Here is a 17,348-nt window from a genome sequence, read left to right as displayed (position 1 = left end):
GGAGGAGGGACAGGGACCTTAATAAACCCTGGCTCTCGTGGCTGCAGCCGGACCGGAGTGCGGGAGTGCATGGGGACCCGGGGTGCCACCCTCGCCCAGGAGGAGGTTAGTGACTCGCCTGTGGTCCTGGGGGGCTGGGTGGTGGACAAGGAGAGCCACCAGGGGTCTGCCCAGGTCCGCGATCAGAGAATGATCTTGCCTTTTCCAGGAGGCCTGGGGCAGGGAGAGCAGAGTGCGGAGGGCTCCCCACGAGGGTCCCACCAAGCACGGTTTCTGGGGAGCGGAGGGGTCTGGCTTCAGAATGTGGATCGGGAGGGGACTCGGGCCTAGGAAAGTCCAGAGCCCATGCACCGGCCCCCAGCCCTTTGCAGCCCCGAAGATGCCCCCAAGCTCAGCGACTCGACTCTGTGGGGCTGGTGCCCCCTCCCTGGGTGTGGCTGGGGTCCTGAGCTTCTGTGCTGGGCGTCCTTCTGCACTGTCCACAGAGGCAGCCCCCCAGGCTATGTGGGGCTTGAACCTGTGTGCAAGGACTTCCCAGTCGAGAGGCCGGCTGGGGCCAGTCCTCAGGCAGGACACACCCTCCTGGGGCTGGCAGAGGGCTTGCTGCGCTGCCCCCAAGGGGTTGTGCCCAGACTGAGGTCCCAGCTCTGATGCCCCTCGGGCTGCAGACAGGGTTTGCCCCTACATGGCTCTGTTCCCTCCCCAGGCCCCGTGGCCCTGGCAGAAGCTGTCCCAGTCTGTCCTAACGACGAGTGCGTGGCCGGGCCAGCAGTCGGGGCCTGAGCCGGCCTGTGAGAATGTCCTGAGAGCGGGATGCAGGACCAGAGGCTGCGACAGCCCGATGCCTCCAGGGTGGGCAGGGGAAGGGCAGCTGACCACTCACCCAGGGAAACACCTGCACGGGCCGTGCGGGACACAGGTCCACTGTAGGGGGCAGCTCCAGATCATGGCATGTGGGATACCTGGTACGGGTGGATGGCTGGCTGGATTGATGGGCGGATGATGGACGGACAGACAGAAGATGGCCGAGCGGACTCTTCCCACAGGCCGTGCTCCATGAATGCCCTCACATGCCCCCATCTTCGGCTTTGCCTCTGGCTGTGGCTGGGTGTCGCCTTGGGACTTGGCCAGGGACAAGGTAAGGACATGGGGGGGGCGCTTCCGGGGGATGTGGCACTGGTCAGTGCCCAGCCCCACCCCAGGGCAGGGCACAGGCCCCACTCAGGAGGGGTCTCCGCCGCCTACTCCTGACTCCCCTGGAGTTCTGAATTGAATGTGTGCTCAAGGACCTGTGTCCTCTGCCCCAAGTGCTACCCGCGGCTTTTGCGGGACCTTCAGACTTGCTATCTGTCGGGCCCGCGTGGGGACGCTGCTGTGTGCTTTCTGACACTTACTAGCACGCGCGGCACTGAATTCTGTCTTATGTCCATGCTTTATCTTGCACTATTTCAGAACACCACTTTATTTTTTTTAAAGATTTTATTTATTTATTTGACGGAGAGAGCGAGCGAGAGAGGGACCACAAGCAGGGGGAGAGGCAGAAGCAGGCTGCCCGCGGAGCAGGGAGCCCGATGTGGGCTCGACCCCGGGACCCCGGGATCATGACCTGGACCGAAGGCAGACGCATAGCGACTGAGCCCCCCAGGCGCCCCATCAGGACACCTCTTCAGTGTAAAATTTCCAAGCAGCAGAAAGCCAGAGTAAGGAGGAAAACCTCCTTTTCCTCCCGTCCTGCAGGCAAAGCACCGCTCTCTGCCCTCTGCTCTCACTTCTCGCCCCTTCCCTGCTCACTCTGAGGCACAGGGAGAGCGCAGGCTGCCCAGCCCCTGCAGCGCCTTACGGCCCACACTGAGGGCTTTCTGCCGGGCTGAGTGACTCGTCTGACGGCCCTTACCTTTGTGACACTCATCACCGTGTCTTCGGAATAGCCCAAAAGGGACGCGGCTGCGGAACGTGGCTGGCGTCCTCGTGAGCTCCCCACGAGGGGCACCGGCCTGCCCTGTTCTGGGAAGGTGGCTGCCAGCGCCCGGGCTTGGCCCCCAGCCCAGGCGACTCCCAGCGAGTCCTGTGAGGGCAGGAGACTGCGACTCCCCCGTTGGAAGATGCCACTCCTGGGCGACCGCCGGAGCCTTGCCGGGTCCGACTCCCGGTCTCTGTTGAGAACGCGTGCCCGGCAGAGGGGCGCACCGTGTGGGAGGCACAGGTCTGCTGACCGCTCCTCCTCGGTGCTGGCTTGGCATGCAGACTGGCCGTGGTCGCCGGGCATGTCCCCGGGTCCCCGTGGCTCTGACAGGTTCACGCGATGGTGGGGCCAAGTCGCTCGTGAGCCCACGGACACCCTGTGCTCCGGGTTCAGCAGGGCCCCTGCAGACTCTGGGCAGACCTGGGTCTCCCAGACCCTGGGAGGGCGGAGGGTGGGGTCCTGCAGGTCCGGGCTGCCTTCCCCGGGGATGGCCCTGCTGAGGGGGCACTCCTGGGAGGCTTCCCACCAGCAGGCCCCCGGCCGTCTGCCCTGTGCTCCACCGAGGCCCCTTAACATGCAGAGCCCCAAGGCAGTTGGGAATGTCTCCCCCAACATGTCAGAGGCACCGTGAGACGGACTTGGGAGGGTCCTGCTTACAAGTGGCTTTTCATGGCTCCACCATGAGACATTCCTGCCTTTCAGCCTGGTGCTCCCGGGAGCCGCCGGGCACATCCAGGGGCCCAGTCCAGCTGCTTCCCCCTCTGAACCGTTGGTCATTGTGTCTGCCCCAGGCGCCCCCAACCCTGCCACCCTCCCATGACCCAGCTCTCACTGGGGCAGCCAGAAGAAGCCCATCTCTGTCCCCCTTTTCCAAAAACACCCACCCTGCCACGGACCTCCCGGAAGCTTCCCTGATGGCCAGGCTGTGCCCCAGGCCTCAGACCCCCATGCCCCCTCTTCCTCCCAGGACAGCCACGGCACCCCAGCAGGGCTCTTCCTACTGATCCTGGATGCTGGTCTGGGCCCCGGTCAGCAGGGCTGGGGTGCCCCTCAGAGCCGTGCGGGCCTCCCTGGGTGGGGGCCGTCTCTTCACTGGACACACCAGGCGGCCTTGGCACCTGGGACCCTCGGAGGGCCCAGTCCCCCTCCAGCCCCAGATAAGTCCTCAGGTTCTCCGGTGTCCCCTGGTGGGTGGGGCTGGGCCCCCACGGCTGCCAGGTGCTGTGCTGGGGTCAGCGCTGACCCCCCGGTCTTGTCTCCCCAGCGAGCAGCCGCCTGAGGCTGGCCGTGCTGCCCGAGGACCGGCTGCAGATGAAGTGGAGGGAGGCGGAGGGGAGCGGCCTCGGCTACCTGGTGCAGGTGAAGCCCGCGGCAGGTACGGGGCTCCGGCAGGGCCAGTGGCTGGCACACTGCTCTGGGCCCAGCTCTTCCAGCCCAGCACCCGTGTGTCAACGGGAGGGAAGGACAGCGGGGACAGGAGCGGGAGGGTGAGGCCTGTGAGGCGCCTCTGCGCCCCCTCGTCCAGCTCACACGGAAGGCTCTCCCTGCTCTGTGGCCTCTGATTCTTTCTTCTATACTTTCAATTCCTTTATTTCTCCCTTTTTTAAAAAGATTTTATGTATTTATTAGAGAGAGCGCACACAAGTAGGGGAGCAGCAGATGGAGGGGGAGGGGCAGACTCCCCGCGGAGCAGGGAGCCCTTTGCGGGACTCGGTCCCAGGACCCCGAGGTCATGACCTGAGCCGAAGGCAGACGCTTCACTGCTGAGGCCCCCAGACGCCGTATTTCCCGTTTTCCATCCTGACCCGCATCCCACTGTTTATGTCGTCACTGACATCTAAGAGGTGGTTAAGTCGTTCTTGAATTCCCAACTTCAGGTTTTGTTTTCTAGAATTCCATTGGGAAAATGTCCGTTTGGTCTCTACATTCTAGGGTTCCTTTTTAGTTGTTTCTAGTCTGATGCCTGAATCCATAGGCTTATCTCTAAGTCTCCTAAGTAGGTAGCGCCGCTCCTTCGAGCCCCGGGCGCCGGTGTCTGGACGACCAGTGGCTCTTCCTACCCTCCGCTGTTTCTCTTCACTTCCTGGCCCTTCCCCTTGTTCCTTGCACGCCTGGTTGCCCGTCACTGGGCGTCAGCCGTTGTGAAAACTTACGGAAGTACCTTAGGACCTTGCGTGACATTATCTTCCTTCAGAAAAAGCTTGTGTTGGTGTCTGACGGAGGCGGCGTGAACTAGCAGTCTTGGGGGACCTTTTTAGATGTTAGAGGTTGAAGGCACTCCCCGCTCCGCAACGTGCACGGACACGAACACGCGTGCGCCTGGACGCGCGCCCGGTCTCCGTCTCCCTCCCCACCCCCGCCCCAGGGGACGCAGAGCAGGAGGGGATTCTGACCACCAAGACCCCCAAGGCCCCAGGGGGGGACTTGAGCCCCTCCAAGGGCTACACCGTGCAGATCTTCAAGCTCACCGGCTCCGGGAACGCCCTGCTGGCGCAGAGGGAGTTTGTGCATAAGGCTGTGACCTGCACAGGGGACCTGGCCTCGGAGCGGGGCTGTGTGGGAGGAGCAGACCCCGGGGGTGGGGGACGCTCCCGGCCCCGCGCGTCCCCCTGAAGTCCAGGACCTGAAGAGTCACGCGGCAAGCGGGAGCAGCCGGAAGCCCCCGGACGCAGCCGCGGAGCCCACACCCTCCCATGCGGGGAGCCCAGGCCCTGAGCCCCGAGTTGCCTCATCCCCAGGTCAAGACTCACCCAGTCTTGGTGGTGCAGATTGGGGTGAGGGAGGGTCACCCTCCGCGGCTCACGCTCTCCCTCGCGTCGGCCCTCCCGTTCCAGCTTCTCCTTGAGCAAGCCGGCCGCCCTCCGGCACTCACCCCAGCTCACGGGGACAGGCCACCCGCTGGGGGTGCACTCGGGCCCCCACGCCCCTTGCTGCCCCACTGGAGTGTGGCAGGTGGGAAGTGAGCCGGCTGTGACCTCCGCAGGGCTGCCTGGCGAGGAGCAGCGCCCACCCAGGGGCTTAGGGGGCAAGGCCCCTTCCCAGCCCTCCACAGACCCGGAGCAGAAGAGCCGGGCCCAGGGCTCTGCGGGAACGACGGAGACGCCAGGTAAATGCCAGGACAGCTGCCGGGACACCTGGCTCTGTGGACCTGGGGGGGCCGGGGGGGGGACTGGGGGTGGGGCCGCTGTGTGACCCAGGGCAGACAGCTGTGGCGTTTCTGCCAGCCAAGCCTCCTCCACCAGACCAGGATGTCCCTGACTCTGTGTCCCCATCAGTCACAGCAGGGACAGAAAGAGGTATCTCTCTCCTCAGGTGGACACGTCCCCTCTCTCGCCCTCGCTGTCTCCCAATGGGCTTGGTGACTGCTGGGACGGTCTCCGCAGCCACATAGTGCTTTGAGCAGGGCTGTGCCCCACATCAGATGGGATTTCCTTGTACTCACCCTACCCAGGAGTCCTCACGAGGGGTCTGGCCTGGGTCCGGGGCTCGGCCTAGAGGCACCGAGCTTATAGACTTTGTGTCCAAAGAGCTCCTAGGTCATCAGGACAAGCCACTGTCCCAGCCAGTGAGGCCTGAGGCCAGAGCTGCCGGCCATGCTGACCGCCCACCCAGTCGACACCCCTTGGCTAGTCTCTGTCTGCTGGTCCCCACATCGACAGCTGCACCTGGGGACCAGCCCTGCCGAGGCCACTGGAAGGCAGAGGTGCTGGGGCACCTAGGGGTCTCATTAGCCCTTCCTGAGGGCCCTCAGAGGGCTGACACCATGGACCAGGGTTCACACAGCATGTTCTGAGTCCGGTGAGGGTCCCCAAGACCTGGCCACCTGCCTTACTTGAGGGCAGAGCCCCATGGCCCCTCTCTGTCCACCAACACAGGGAAGGAGACCCTGGGGGCTGGAGCACAGCCTGGAGCCGTTCGGGAGGGGCTTTAGAATGGTGTGGCCCTGGCCCAGCTCCTCCCTCCCTCCCTTCCCTCCCAGCCAACCCCCAGTTCCGCTGCACACCCCCCACACCCATGGACAAGCTCTTCCTGGTGGACGGGTCCTGGAGTATTGGCCATAGTCATTTCCAACAGGTCAAAGATTTCCTGGCCCGCATCATTGAGCCCTTTGAGATCGGGCCAAATAAAGTCCAAGTCGGTGGGTACCAACCCCCTGCCCCACCGCCCTGCCCGAGGTGTCCCCACAAGTCCTACCCCCACCCAGGGGAGGCCCAATTCTGAGAAACGGCAAGTCAGGGAGGAGGCACAGAGCCTCCTGGGGAACGCAGAGGACAGCCCTGCCGATCGTGGTCCCTGGCCACCCACAGGCTGAGCACCCCCCAGGCCGGGTGGGTGGGGGCTCCTGCAGGGGCTGGGGCACGATCTGGTGACCTGTCCGGGTACAGACGTGTACCCTGCCTGGTGTCCCGGTGAGGCCGTGTGTGCGCTGGGCAGCTCAGCACCCAGAACTGCCCCTGCCCAGGCCTGACTCAGTACAGTGGAGACCACCAGACCGAGTGGGACCTCAGCGCCTTCCGCAGCAAGGACAAGGTGCTGGCAGCCGTCTGCAGCCTCCGCTACAAAGCGGGAAACACGTTCACGGGTGCGCCTGGGCCCCCAGCAGCCCCAGCCTTGGGAGTCTGTCCAGGTCTCCGTCCCAGAGTACCCCCGACCCCATCCCACAGGGCAGCCTCCCAGACTTGAAGCTGAGGCCGATGTGGGTGCTGAGTCTGACTCACACCTTCGTAGAGAGCAGATCACCCCTTAATGACCTCGGGTGAACATGGGGCTTCCTGTCAGTCGGCCTTGCTGGAAGTGATGGCTCCTCTGATGCGTGTGAGCTCCCGGGACGGGCCGCCCGTGGAAGCAGCCCCCACGCAGCGTGTCCCGCAGGCAGCCCCCTGGGTCTTGTGGTGGGTCCTGCCTCTGGAGCCCCCACTGGCGTGGCGGGACGGACTCGGTGGGCCCTGGGCTGGGGTCAGGGGCCGGCGGAGCGGTGGCGGGCAGGAGGGTCGCTTGGGCTACACGCCTTGACTCTTGATTGCCCAAGGCCTGGCCCTGACTCACGTGCGGGAGCAGAACCTGAAGCCGGGAGCGGGGCCCCATCCAGAGGCAGCCAAGGTGGTGGTCCTAGTGACGGACGGCAAATCCCAGGACCATGCCCGTGCTCCTGGCCGCGTCCTCAAGGACCTGGGTGTCGCCGTCTTTGCTGTGGGTGAGCAGCCCCCGTCCTCGGCTGGGTTTCTCATGGCCGGGCGGGCAGCTTCCATTCCCATCCCTCCGCCCTGGGCTGAAGGAGACTGCTGGGTGACTCAGGCCAGGGGCCCCTGGTCGTGCTAGCCGGATGGGACAGCAGCGTGGGGCGGTGGGGCCGGGTGTGTCCTCACCGCTGTACCCTGTGAGCAGGTGGGGAGAGGGCAGACGAGGCCGAGCTGCGGCTCCTGGCGTCCCCCCCCGCTGGACGTCACCGTCCACAGCGTGCGGGACTCCCCCCGGCTTGGCACCCTGGCTGGCGTGCTCAGCCGCCTCATCTGCCAGAAGGTCCAAGGCGGGAGCCAGGGCCCTGGTGAGCAGGGTCCCCCTCACTGGCCACAGTCCTGCCTGGCCCCTCTGGGCAGAGGGAGAGGGTGGTTGTGGCCCCAGATGGGACGCCCTGAGCCCCCTCCCCTTGGCTCCCAGGGCTCTGATGGTATCTGCAGCCTGGGGGACACCTGTCCCTCCAGGAAGTAGCCACTGGGGAGAGCAGGGCAGCTGCTAATGCAGGCCACCTGCTGGGCCATTGACCGTCCTCCTTCCCTCCCACAGTCACACCAGCTGTGGCCACCCCGGCCCCGGACACCTCTTCACTCCCACCAGACTCACCTTGACCCAGGCGACCCCCTCCAGCATCCACTTGTCCTGGACCCCAGACCCCCAGCTGCCGCTCAAGTATCTGGTCACGTGGCGGCCTTCCGGGTGGCCCCCTGCAGGAGGTGAGGGGGCTCTCTGCCGGCCGTGGACAGCGTCGGGGCCACGCGTGTGCAGCTGTCCTGCCGGACGGAGGGCACGGCGAGGGCGGTCCGCAAGCACGAGTGGAAAGGGGGAGCGGGTGTGCGTCCTCGGGCCACCCGTGGCTGTGCGGTGGCCGAGGTCACCGTAGGAAGCATGGACTGACCTCAGCCCCATCAGAGCTGATCGTGTGCCTGCCCCACACCCCTGTGCTGCCCTGCAACCCTGCGCCCTCCACCCCTGCGCCCCACACCCCCGCGCTGCCCACCCCACAGGCTCAACTGTGGCTCCTGTTCCAGGTGGTGCTGGACGGGCCTGCCTCGTCCGTGACGCTTCACAACCTGACCGTCGGCACCGAGTACTTGGTGTCTGTGCTCCTTGTCGGCGAGGCCGGGGTCGGCGAGGGCCTGGGGGGCCTTGTGAGCACAGGTGGGTGGGGTGGTATCACGCTGGGGTTTGGGGTCACCCCCCCAGCAGGGGGGTGCAGAGCCTGGCCTGGTCTCAGCCCGCCCGCGGTGTCACTGGGCCTTCCGGACCCTCGGTGCCCTCTCCTGAGCTGCTCGCGCCTGCTGTGGGTCTCCTGCCCTCTCGGGCGGCCACGTGCCCCCTTCGAAGCTTTCTCAAGACGTAATTCCCACGTCGCAACACCTCAGACGTGCGCTGGGAGACTCCGCGGCCGTGGGTCCCGCCGTTGTCCGCCGTTGGCTGTGGAGTAGCTCCTCAGCAGAGAGAAGCCGGGGCCCCCAAGCTGCTGCCGCCGGCCCCCCAGCCCTCAGCCCCTGGCACTCCCCGGTCTGCGGCGGTCCGCGTAGATTTGCCGTTTCTGACCCTACGCCGTGTGGCTTCTCCGATCTCACCTGGGGGCCGGGCACCCCCGCCCTCAAGGCAGGCGGTCTTAAACAGAAACCCGCAGGGCGGCCTCGTTGCCCCAGAGCCGTCCACCGGAAACGCGGCCCAAAGCGAAGTCTGGGCGCAGAGTCGGAGGGGTCTGTGGGTGCCCCCCACCCTCCCACCTCCGTCTCCACTGAGACCCACCGCAAGGTCGGCATGGCCCGGGGCCCTCTGTCACTTGAGTGAGGCCCCCCGGGTGTGTGCTTTCTGCAGGGTGCTGCGTCCCTAAAGTGTCCCCCTCCCCCAGCGCCTCTGCCTCCGCCCCAGGCACTGACCCTGGCTGCAGGGACGCCCACCACCGTCCGCCTCACCTGGCGCCGTGAGCCCGCTGAGTCAGCCCAGGTGCTGTGGCGGGGCACCCGTGCCGCTACCAGGGGTGCCATCGCCCTGGCGTCACCCAGCCCGACTCCCACCCACCACGGGCCCCAAGGGCGCGTCCGTCCATGGTCTTCCCGTCTGTGTGCCCTGGGCTGCTCCTCTCCGCCCTCCCTGGACCCCTGGTGTTTTCTCTCCTTCCCGGTCTCTGATCACCGCTTTGTTGCTGCCACGCCCACCCAGGCTTCGACCTCGTGGCGGCCTTCGGGCTGGTGGAGCAGGAGCACGCGTCCCTCCGAGGCGCTGCCATGGAGCGTGCGGCGTTCGGCTGCGCCCGGACCTTCACGCTCTTTAAGACGCTCAGCTGACCCGCTGGGCCAGGTGGGGGGCCCGGGAGGGGCTGCGGAAGGTGCCGCTCTGCCGGCCGCCGCCCTCCCGTCTGAGCTCTCGCTCCCTCACCGCCTCTTCCTCGCACCCACCCCAACCTGCTCCGTTTCTTCCGGGGGTGACAGGTCTTCCCTCTGCGTGTGGGTGGCTGAAGCCGGTCTCTTTCTCAGGGGCCCCTTCCTCCCGTCCGAGCTTGAATCTGGGGTCTCGATCCGGGCGGGCTGCTCTGAGTGTCCGGCACCGGAACCCTGAGGCTGTCCTCCCTGGATGAGGCCGGCACCACGCCTGGTCTGCCATCCTTGTCCCTTTTCTGCAAGCGACAGACTTTCTCAGGCCCTCACTATCCACCCTCTGGAGCTCACGGTTCTGCTGGTGTGGCCCCCACCCCAGATGCGATCAGCCCCCCAGGGGAGGTCACCCAGCGCCAAGTGCCCCCTGCCGTGATAGCTGCCACAGTGGGCTCCAGGCTGGGAAGAGCTGAAGGTCAGGAAGGCCTACCGAGGAAGTGGCAGACAAGTAAGGGCCACCAGGGAGACAATAGGGAAGGGGAAAAGCACTGAGGAAGAAGGAACAGCCTGTGCCAAGGCCCTGGGGTCAGTTTACTTAGAGAACCTCAAGAACGTGCAGGGCTGGCTCTTTGGGCTCTTGGTTATCCTAAGAGCAAACGAAGGGCGGAGAGTGAGGCTATAGGCCTGCAGGAACAATGTTATTGGGTGACCTAACACCCTGTTCCCTGCCCTTCCCACCCCTCAGCATGCGCCAGTGGGCGCTGGCACAGACACACCCCCTGCCTGCCTGTTCTGAGCACACCAACAAGCTCGGGTCAGCGGGGGCGACTCCTGAGGGCGGAGCCACCTGTGGGCTTGTGGGCTCCTAACCCCAGGACACAGGCCGAGACCCCAGGGCCACCCTGCAAGAGGTGACCTTTGACCTGCCCGAAGTGAGGAAGATTTTCTTTGGAAGCTTCCACAAGGTCCTGGAAGGTTCCTGAACGATTGGAGTGTGCCTCCCCCAAGACCCTCCTCCAGTCCCTGCGTTTGGGGACAGGCCCCACAGGACACACAGGATGTGACTGCCTGCCCGCAGCCCCCGTCACACACCGTGGCCCGCCCCTGCGCCCCGTTTTCCTGGAAAGTCCTGTCTGGCCTGTCTGAGCCTCTGCCCCACACTCCCCTCTCGACAGATGTCTTCACGTGGGTCTGAGAGCATCCCAGCCCTTCCTGGACCCTCCCCTGGGAAGGTGCGATTCAGTCTCCTTTATAAAGGGGAAACTGAGGCCCCGCGAGGGGGTCCCATGAGACCTGAGGAGGAGTCAGGATCCTGCCACCCTCGTGACGGGCCCTTGCTCCCCCTGGCTGGCTGGGGCCGTAGGGGAACCCGTGCTGGTGTCCGGCAGGTGCACGTGGCCGTGGGCCGCTCCAAGGTCAGGCTCCACGTGGACCGCCAGAAGGTGGCCGAGAGGCCAAATGGGGAGGCGGGCAGCCCACCTGCCACGGGCTTCATGATGCTGGGAGGCTGGCCAAGGCCCGGGGCCCCCGGAGCAGCTCAGCCACAGTGAGCACGGGACTTGTCCTGCCGGGCCAGCCGGAGGTGGCCGCGGAAACCCGGCCCGGCCTGCTGACCCGCTCTGTCGTAGCTGCAGCTCCAGCTGCTGCACTTCGTGTGCAGCGACTCCTGGCCGAGGACGCGTGTTGCGAGCTCCCTGCGGCGGTAGGTGGGCCCGCGCCTGCCCAGGCTCCTAGAGTCTGGGGTGGACAGCACGTCCATCACCATGGGGCTGGGGGAGAGCGGGACAGGCTTCCTGGAGGAGGTGGCCTCTGGGCCAGAGCCGGCACCCTGGGCAGCCCGAGGCCCTGGGGGCCAGGCAGGCTGGAATGTGTCAGGAAGTCCCCGGCTGCAGGGGTGCCCACTGCCCTTTCCTGCAGGCACAGCTGGGGTGTACGCTGCGGGCCAGGAAGGGGCTCAGCCGGCCAAGCCAGAGGGACCGCCAGAGACTCGGTCGGCCTCTACACCTTGCGGGTGTGGCCGGGTTCCTCGCACTGGACCCTCCCCTGCCCGCGTATGCAGGGAGAGCCTGGGCCACCCAAACAGATGGGACCGGAGGGTCTTGTAGGTCGGCAGGGGTCGCCAGGGACTGAGGCCCGAACCGTGCAGGGACCTGGAGTAGGTGCTGCCTCCAGAACAGACTTCCTGCCAAGTCTCTTTCCTCTCCAGGGTCCGCCAAGGGTCAAAGGAGAGAAAGGGGACCATGGGCTTCCAGGCTTGAAGGTAGTGGGGTCAGACCACTCGGGGCACGTGGGCGGGGAGGGTATAGGCTGGGGACGTGGGTCTCGGGAACCGGGCCTCCTCCCCAACTTCAGACCTTGGCCTCAGCCTGGCCAGCCATCTATGTTCCCTTCTAGGGCCATCCTGGTCACCAGGGCGTCCCCGGGAAGGTCGGAGTCCAGCGACCAAAGGTGGGAGAGAAGCTTGCCACAGGAGGGGTCTTGGCCAGAGGCCGTGGGGGTGGTGGCCTGGCCTGCAGGGAGGGGGCTGCGGTCAGTGCCCCGGGGCGGGGAGGCAGGCCCTGAGCTGGGCCGGCCACCTCGGCTCTGAGTGACGCACAGGGGTGCGTGCCACCTTTCCGGGAACCGGTCGGGTCTGCGACCACATGGGCGTCCGGGGGACGGCGTGTAGGGCTGCCAGTCCCCGTCCTGCCCCAGTTGCCTCTTCCTTTGCCCTCAGGGAATGCGAGGCCTTGAGGGGAGCGCCAGCCTGCCTGGACCTCCAGGCCCCAGGGTAAGCACCATGTGCCCTGCGACGCTCTACCCCAACCCCTCACCCCACTCCCCTACCCAGGCTTGGGGCTGAACACAGAGCAGGCCCCCGCTGGAGGGGGTGACAGGAGGCCTGTCCTCCTGGGCCGGAGCCCTGCAGAGGTCCGTGGGGCCCGTTGAGCACCGTGCGAGGTCCTTTCCCACCTCCCCAGGCGGGTTGGACAGCCCCAGGCACCCCTGCATGAGACCCACGTGGTGGGAGCCGACGCAAGTGGGTCTGGGGGGGTTGGTGAGGCAGGCTGCAGGATGCGACCGGGGCCCCTTCTCCTTCTCGGCTGCCCTCCCCAGCCAACGGGGTCCCTGCTGCTCTGAGCGGGGCGGGGGAGGGGGTGGAGTGGCAGGGCAGGCTCAGCCTGGTGCCTCTCCCCCCACCGTGCCCTTCAGGGATGGTCGGAGTCAGGACAGCTGGAATAGAGTCAAGGGATATTGTAGGAAAGAATCAGGGCTGAGAGGGGCAGGTGGGCTCTCCCTGGGCTTGGGGCGTGGACCAGCCCCGTGGTAGGGATGAGAGGCTAGGACCGTTAAGGGATCCACTCTTGGTCCAAGGCTGCAGGGAGCCAGCGCGGGAGGGAGGAGGAGCCACGCTCTTGGGGGGCCTACAGCTAATCCCGCACCTCTGCAGGGCTTCCATGGCACGGCCGGGGCCAGGGGCACCAGTGGGGAGAGACGACCCCCAGGGGCCGTGGGGCCCACGGTAAGTCCCCCTACCACCTCCCCAGGAGTTGGGGGGCAGGGAGCAAATGTGAGCAAAAGCCTCAGGCCGCCTTGTAGAGCCAGGCCTGCAAAGCGCTTGGGTCTGGGGCTCACCCGGAGCAGAGAGGGCCTGGAGCCACCTCACAGAGGGGTCCCGACATGGGGGCTCGGGGCTCTGGGCTCCAGGGTGGGGGGGCACACGGGGCCTATAAGCTGGGGTGGGCTCCAGCTGGGGAGGGGGAGGAAGGCAGGCCCACGGGTGGGGACACGCTCTGTACAGGCCCGTGGGTTTCTGGACTTCCTCCGGCGCTTGCCTGCTAAGGGCAGGCCCTTTGTCCCTGGGGCACTCCCTGCGGCTCCCTGGGATCAGGCTACGCCCTGCCGGGTCTTCCTCCCTCGACATGGGTGGGACCCCTGCCCCACTGGGAGCAGAGTCAGAGGGCATCCCGCCCAGAGGGGAGCCAGGATGGGGTCCAGACGTGGCTCCTCTGCTGATAGTTTACTTCTCTGTCACTTTCTCCTTTTCCTCTACTTAAGGGCCTACCAGGACCCAAAGGGGAGCGAGGAGAGAAGGGGAGTAGGCCCCTGTCTGGGGTCTGGGCACTTCTTGGGGAGTATGGGGAGCCACTGGTCATGGCTCGTGGCCATGTGGCCCACTCTCCCTTGCAGGGCGAGCCACAGTCCCTGGCCACCATCTACCAGCTCCTGGGCCAGGCTTACGAGTCTGCCATCCAGGGTGAGTGCTGCAGCTTCCTTGTGAGGACCCCAGAGCCTCCCGGGCTTCCCGTGCAGCCTCTGTGCTCACAGCAGCCTGAGCCCCTCGTCGCCAGCAAGCCCAGCCCGGCGTGGCCGTTCTCCTTGGCCACGCACCATGGAGTGAGGGGGAAAGCACGTGGGGCGCCCTACACTCCACGCCCACCCTGCTGATGCCCCCTCCACCCCAACCCCAGCTCAGGTACGGAAGTTCCACTCCTTCCTCCGTGAGAGCGCCAGGGCCCCCAGACCCATCTTGGAGGCCCCCGGGCCCCCCAGCACACTCGGTGAAGCCCAGCTCCCTGGAGAAGCAGGAGACGACGGCCTGCACCCTGAGAACAGAGGAACTCGCTCCGTGGGGAGGGTCGGGTGCACTGCAGCCCCTCCCCCTATACTGGGCTGGGGGTCCTGTGGGCCCGGTTCCCCATCCTCCTGGGGCCCCGAAGCACACGCCGAGTTTGCTTAGGGCAGGAATGGACTTCCTGGGGTCCCCAAAGGGGCCCCTGCCGTCCCTCCCTTCTGTCCTCCTCACGTGCTCGGGCCGAACGGGGCTTGGTCTAAGGCAGAGGCTTTAACCCACTGAGCCACCCAGGCACCCCAACAGGGGGCTTGGTCTAATGACCTTGTCCTATGTCCCTCCGCCTGACTGGGGCTGCACCGCTGGTCACAGCTCAAGCACTAGGACGGACGGGGCAGACAGAGCCCGTGGGCCTGGACAGGGAGGAAGGAGCGGCCGGGAGGGGCCCTGCGTCCCACCTCCGGCTACACATCGGGTAGGGGCGAGGGGCGAGGGTCTCGCTTGTGGGAAGCCCCTTCCCACCACAGCCCATCACGGTTCTCCAGACACGGCCTGCGGCATGAGCACCCCCTCTCCGACAAGGCTGGCCCAGGCCGTCGTGAGGGTCCCCCCGAGCCTCCCCCGTTGGGCCCCACCACACCACTGACCTGGCGGAGCCAAGAGCTGGTGTCTGTCTGAGGCTCAGGCACCCGACTTCCCGTCTGTCAGGACAGGGTCCCCCAGAAGGGAGAGTGTCACCTCCTGCACCTCTCAGCTTAACACAGCTCTCTCCTGCCCAGGGGAACCCAGCGCCCTCAGTCACATGGGCACCCCGGGGCCGGAAGGGAACAAGCCTCCAGGACCCCCAGGGGAGCAGGTGAGCCCCCACCTGTGGGAGGAGGGGGTCCTGAGGAGCAGGTGCGTGCCGGGGGCGGCGCGGGCGGAGCGCGGGTGCCAAGGAGCAGGGCCTACCGGCTGGCTGAGGTGCAGGTACAAGGGGGGCTTCCTGGGTCTCACCAGCCCAAGGGCAGATATGGGGGCGACAGGGGAGCCCAGCGAGGCCCCGGCCAGGGGTGGGCACGTCAGGAGTGCAGACCACCCGTGCCCGGCAGTGGGCACCTGACCCCAGTGGGTGAAGGGCCCTGGGTGGGGGACACGTCCGAGCGGTGCCATGAGCAGCAGACCCTCTGGCCCCGCTGAGACCCGGGGGCTCGAGTCTGCGGTGCCCGGTGGGCTGGGTGTCTGCGGCTGCCACCTCCTTCAGACCTGTCCCCCCTTCTCTCCTGCCAGGATGGCCCCCATGCTGCCCACAGTGACCCTGCACGCCCCCAGACTCGGCACTGAGAACGGCTGTGCGGGCGGGCGGAAGAGGCAGGAGCAGCGAGTCCAGGGGGGACCTGGGAGCCGAAGGGGGTGGTGGGAGCCTTTCCTTTGTACCATTTTCCGCACTCAGATAAACAGCATCGTGCTGGCCAAGGGGGGCTGCTCACTCCAGGGAGCGGTGTCCCTGGGGCCCGGAGCCCATCCCTGCCGGGGCGAGGCCAGGGCTCCCCACCCTGGGCCCTCAGAGAGAAGTGCCACCCATGCCCTTGAGGACCCCTGTCCCACCGTCTCCGTTACGTCGTGACTCCATGCCCTGGGACACAACTTCTCAGCTGCACTCTGAGCTACGGTGGCGGGGGGGTCTTCAAACACGGTGCCCAGCCCCCCCCTCCGACCCTGGCTGATTGGCCTCCAGGGCCCAGCCAGGTGTGGGGTTTGGACAGTCTTGGGGGCTCCTCACCTCCCTAAGCAGGCCGTCTCTGACACCGGAGCGGCTGGCTCACCTCTTCTGTGCTCGGGCCCCATGGGGACCCTGACTGGCTGGACCCGTGCCTTGTCAGGGCCAGTGCCCCCGCTCCCGCCCAGCGGCCTGGATAGGGCAGCGGGTGCCGTGCCCCACCCCAGCCATGTCCCACTTTTGCTCACGCAGAGACCTTCCCAGCAGAGGGTCTGGGGCCACACCCGCCACAGCCTGTCAAGGCCACACCTGCCACAGCCTGTCAAGGCCACCCCTGTTCCCGGTGCTCGGGAGAGCTCGGGGCAGGCCTCCTTTAGATGCAGAGGCCAACAAAGGCTTCTGAGGGGACATTTGAGCAGAGACAGAAACAAGACGGAAGTGGACGCTGGTACAAGGCTTTAGCAGGGATGCAGCGTGGAGGCCTGGACCGTGGCACCCCCAGGAATGGCGGGGGACAGAGAAAGTGGAGCATAGGGCCAGGGGCACGTGGGGTGGGGTCTGGACCTCGATTTAGGAGGCCTCTGGGGCTCCTGAGCTTCTTACAGGGGCTGTGGGGGAGACCTCAGGGACCTCCTCCGTGGACGGAGACAGAGGTGATGAGGGCGGGCGGAGGTCGGGGCTGGCTGCCGGCAGGAGGCTGAGCCCTGGGGGAGCGGTCTGGGCGGGGGGGGGCAGGTTCTGAGGACAGAAGTGTGGGGGCCGCCGTCTCACCTTGAGTAGGAGCCATGGGGCTGGCTCCCCGGGTGTGAAGGCTCGGCCAGGGGGACCCTGTCGGGGTGGGGGCGGACGTGAGGCACCCGCCCTGGGCTGCTTGGTGCGGGAGGCAGGAGAGGGCACCGGCTCCCTGCCCCGACCTGGGCCGCGGCCCAGCCTGCCGCCTCCGACCCAGCTCGGTGGGCTGGGGACAGCGATCCCGCGCCCTCCCCCGTGGCTGACCGCACGAGTCCACGTGAGGCCACGGTAGCACCAGAGCCTCCACACACGCGCGGCACACGCGCCCACGGCCGCCGGGTCGGGGAGACGAAGCGCCGGGGAGCCGAGAGGCCGACCGGCCGACCCTCGCGCGCGCTCCCTGTTCACCAGGGGTCACGGCGCCTTCAGAGAGGGGAGCGTGGACCGGGGCGCCGCGGGGCCGGGCTCGCAGCGGTCAAGCAGGGGCGGCAGCAGGGTGCGAGGGCGCGAGATGAGAGGCCGGCGGCCGGGCGGTCTCGGACACCCCGGAGCCCGGGCGGCACCATCCGTGGGGAGGCGTCTCCCGGGGCTCAGATGGGACGAGAAAGAGAGAATGCGAGTGTCGGTGTCACGGCGGGTCGCACGGCGAAACGGACGGCCGGGGGACGAGGGCTGCGGAGCGCCGAGGAGATCCGAGACCTCGCGGCGGGCTCGAAAACCAAATGGGATGGACTTTTAAAATGCAGGCTTAGAGGGCGTCTGGGGGTCTGGGTCGGTTTCCGCTCAGGTCATGCTCCCCGGGTCTGGGAGCAGCCACCAGGAGGGAAAAAGTAG

At 66.7% G+C, this 17,348-nt stretch overlaps 1 protein-coding gene across 1 annotated transcript; it reads left to right on the top strand.

Moving 5' to 3' along the window:
- The first annotated feature begins 1,056 nt into the window (after positions 1–1,056).
- On the top strand, positions 1,057–15,689 carry COL20A1 (collagen type XX alpha 1 chain). The gene is given in 29 exon segments (XM_044262570.1): positions 1,057–1,138; positions 3,228–3,338; positions 4,329–4,477; positions 4,584–4,716; positions 5,916–6,101; positions 6,426–6,545; positions 6,993–7,157; positions 7,349–7,401; positions 7,403–7,512; positions 7,757–7,911; positions 8,228–8,359; positions 9,069–9,197; positions 9,380–9,499; positions 9,914–9,978; positions 10,407–10,496; positions 10,920–11,025; positions 11,028–11,077; positions 11,160–11,199; positions 11,202–11,233; positions 11,591–11,686; positions 11,738–11,791; positions 11,926–11,979; positions 12,248–12,301; positions 12,962–13,033; positions 13,570–13,626; positions 13,702–13,768; positions 13,983–14,072; positions 14,863–14,980; positions 15,353–15,689. Coding segments are annotated over 29 exon segments (3,027 nt in total).
- Positions 15,690–17,348: the final 1,659 nt, after the last annotated feature.

This window comes from Neovison vison, chromosome 8 (genome assembly GCF_020171115.1).
Source record: "Neovison vison isolate M4711 chromosome 8, ASM_NN_V1, whole genome shotgun sequence".
NCBI lineage: Eukaryota > Metazoa > Chordata > Mammalia > Carnivora > Mustelidae > Neogale > Neogale vison.
The sequence above is the reverse complement of the archived record's forward strand: the minus strand, read 5'-3'. Positions and strand labels throughout refer to the sequence as shown.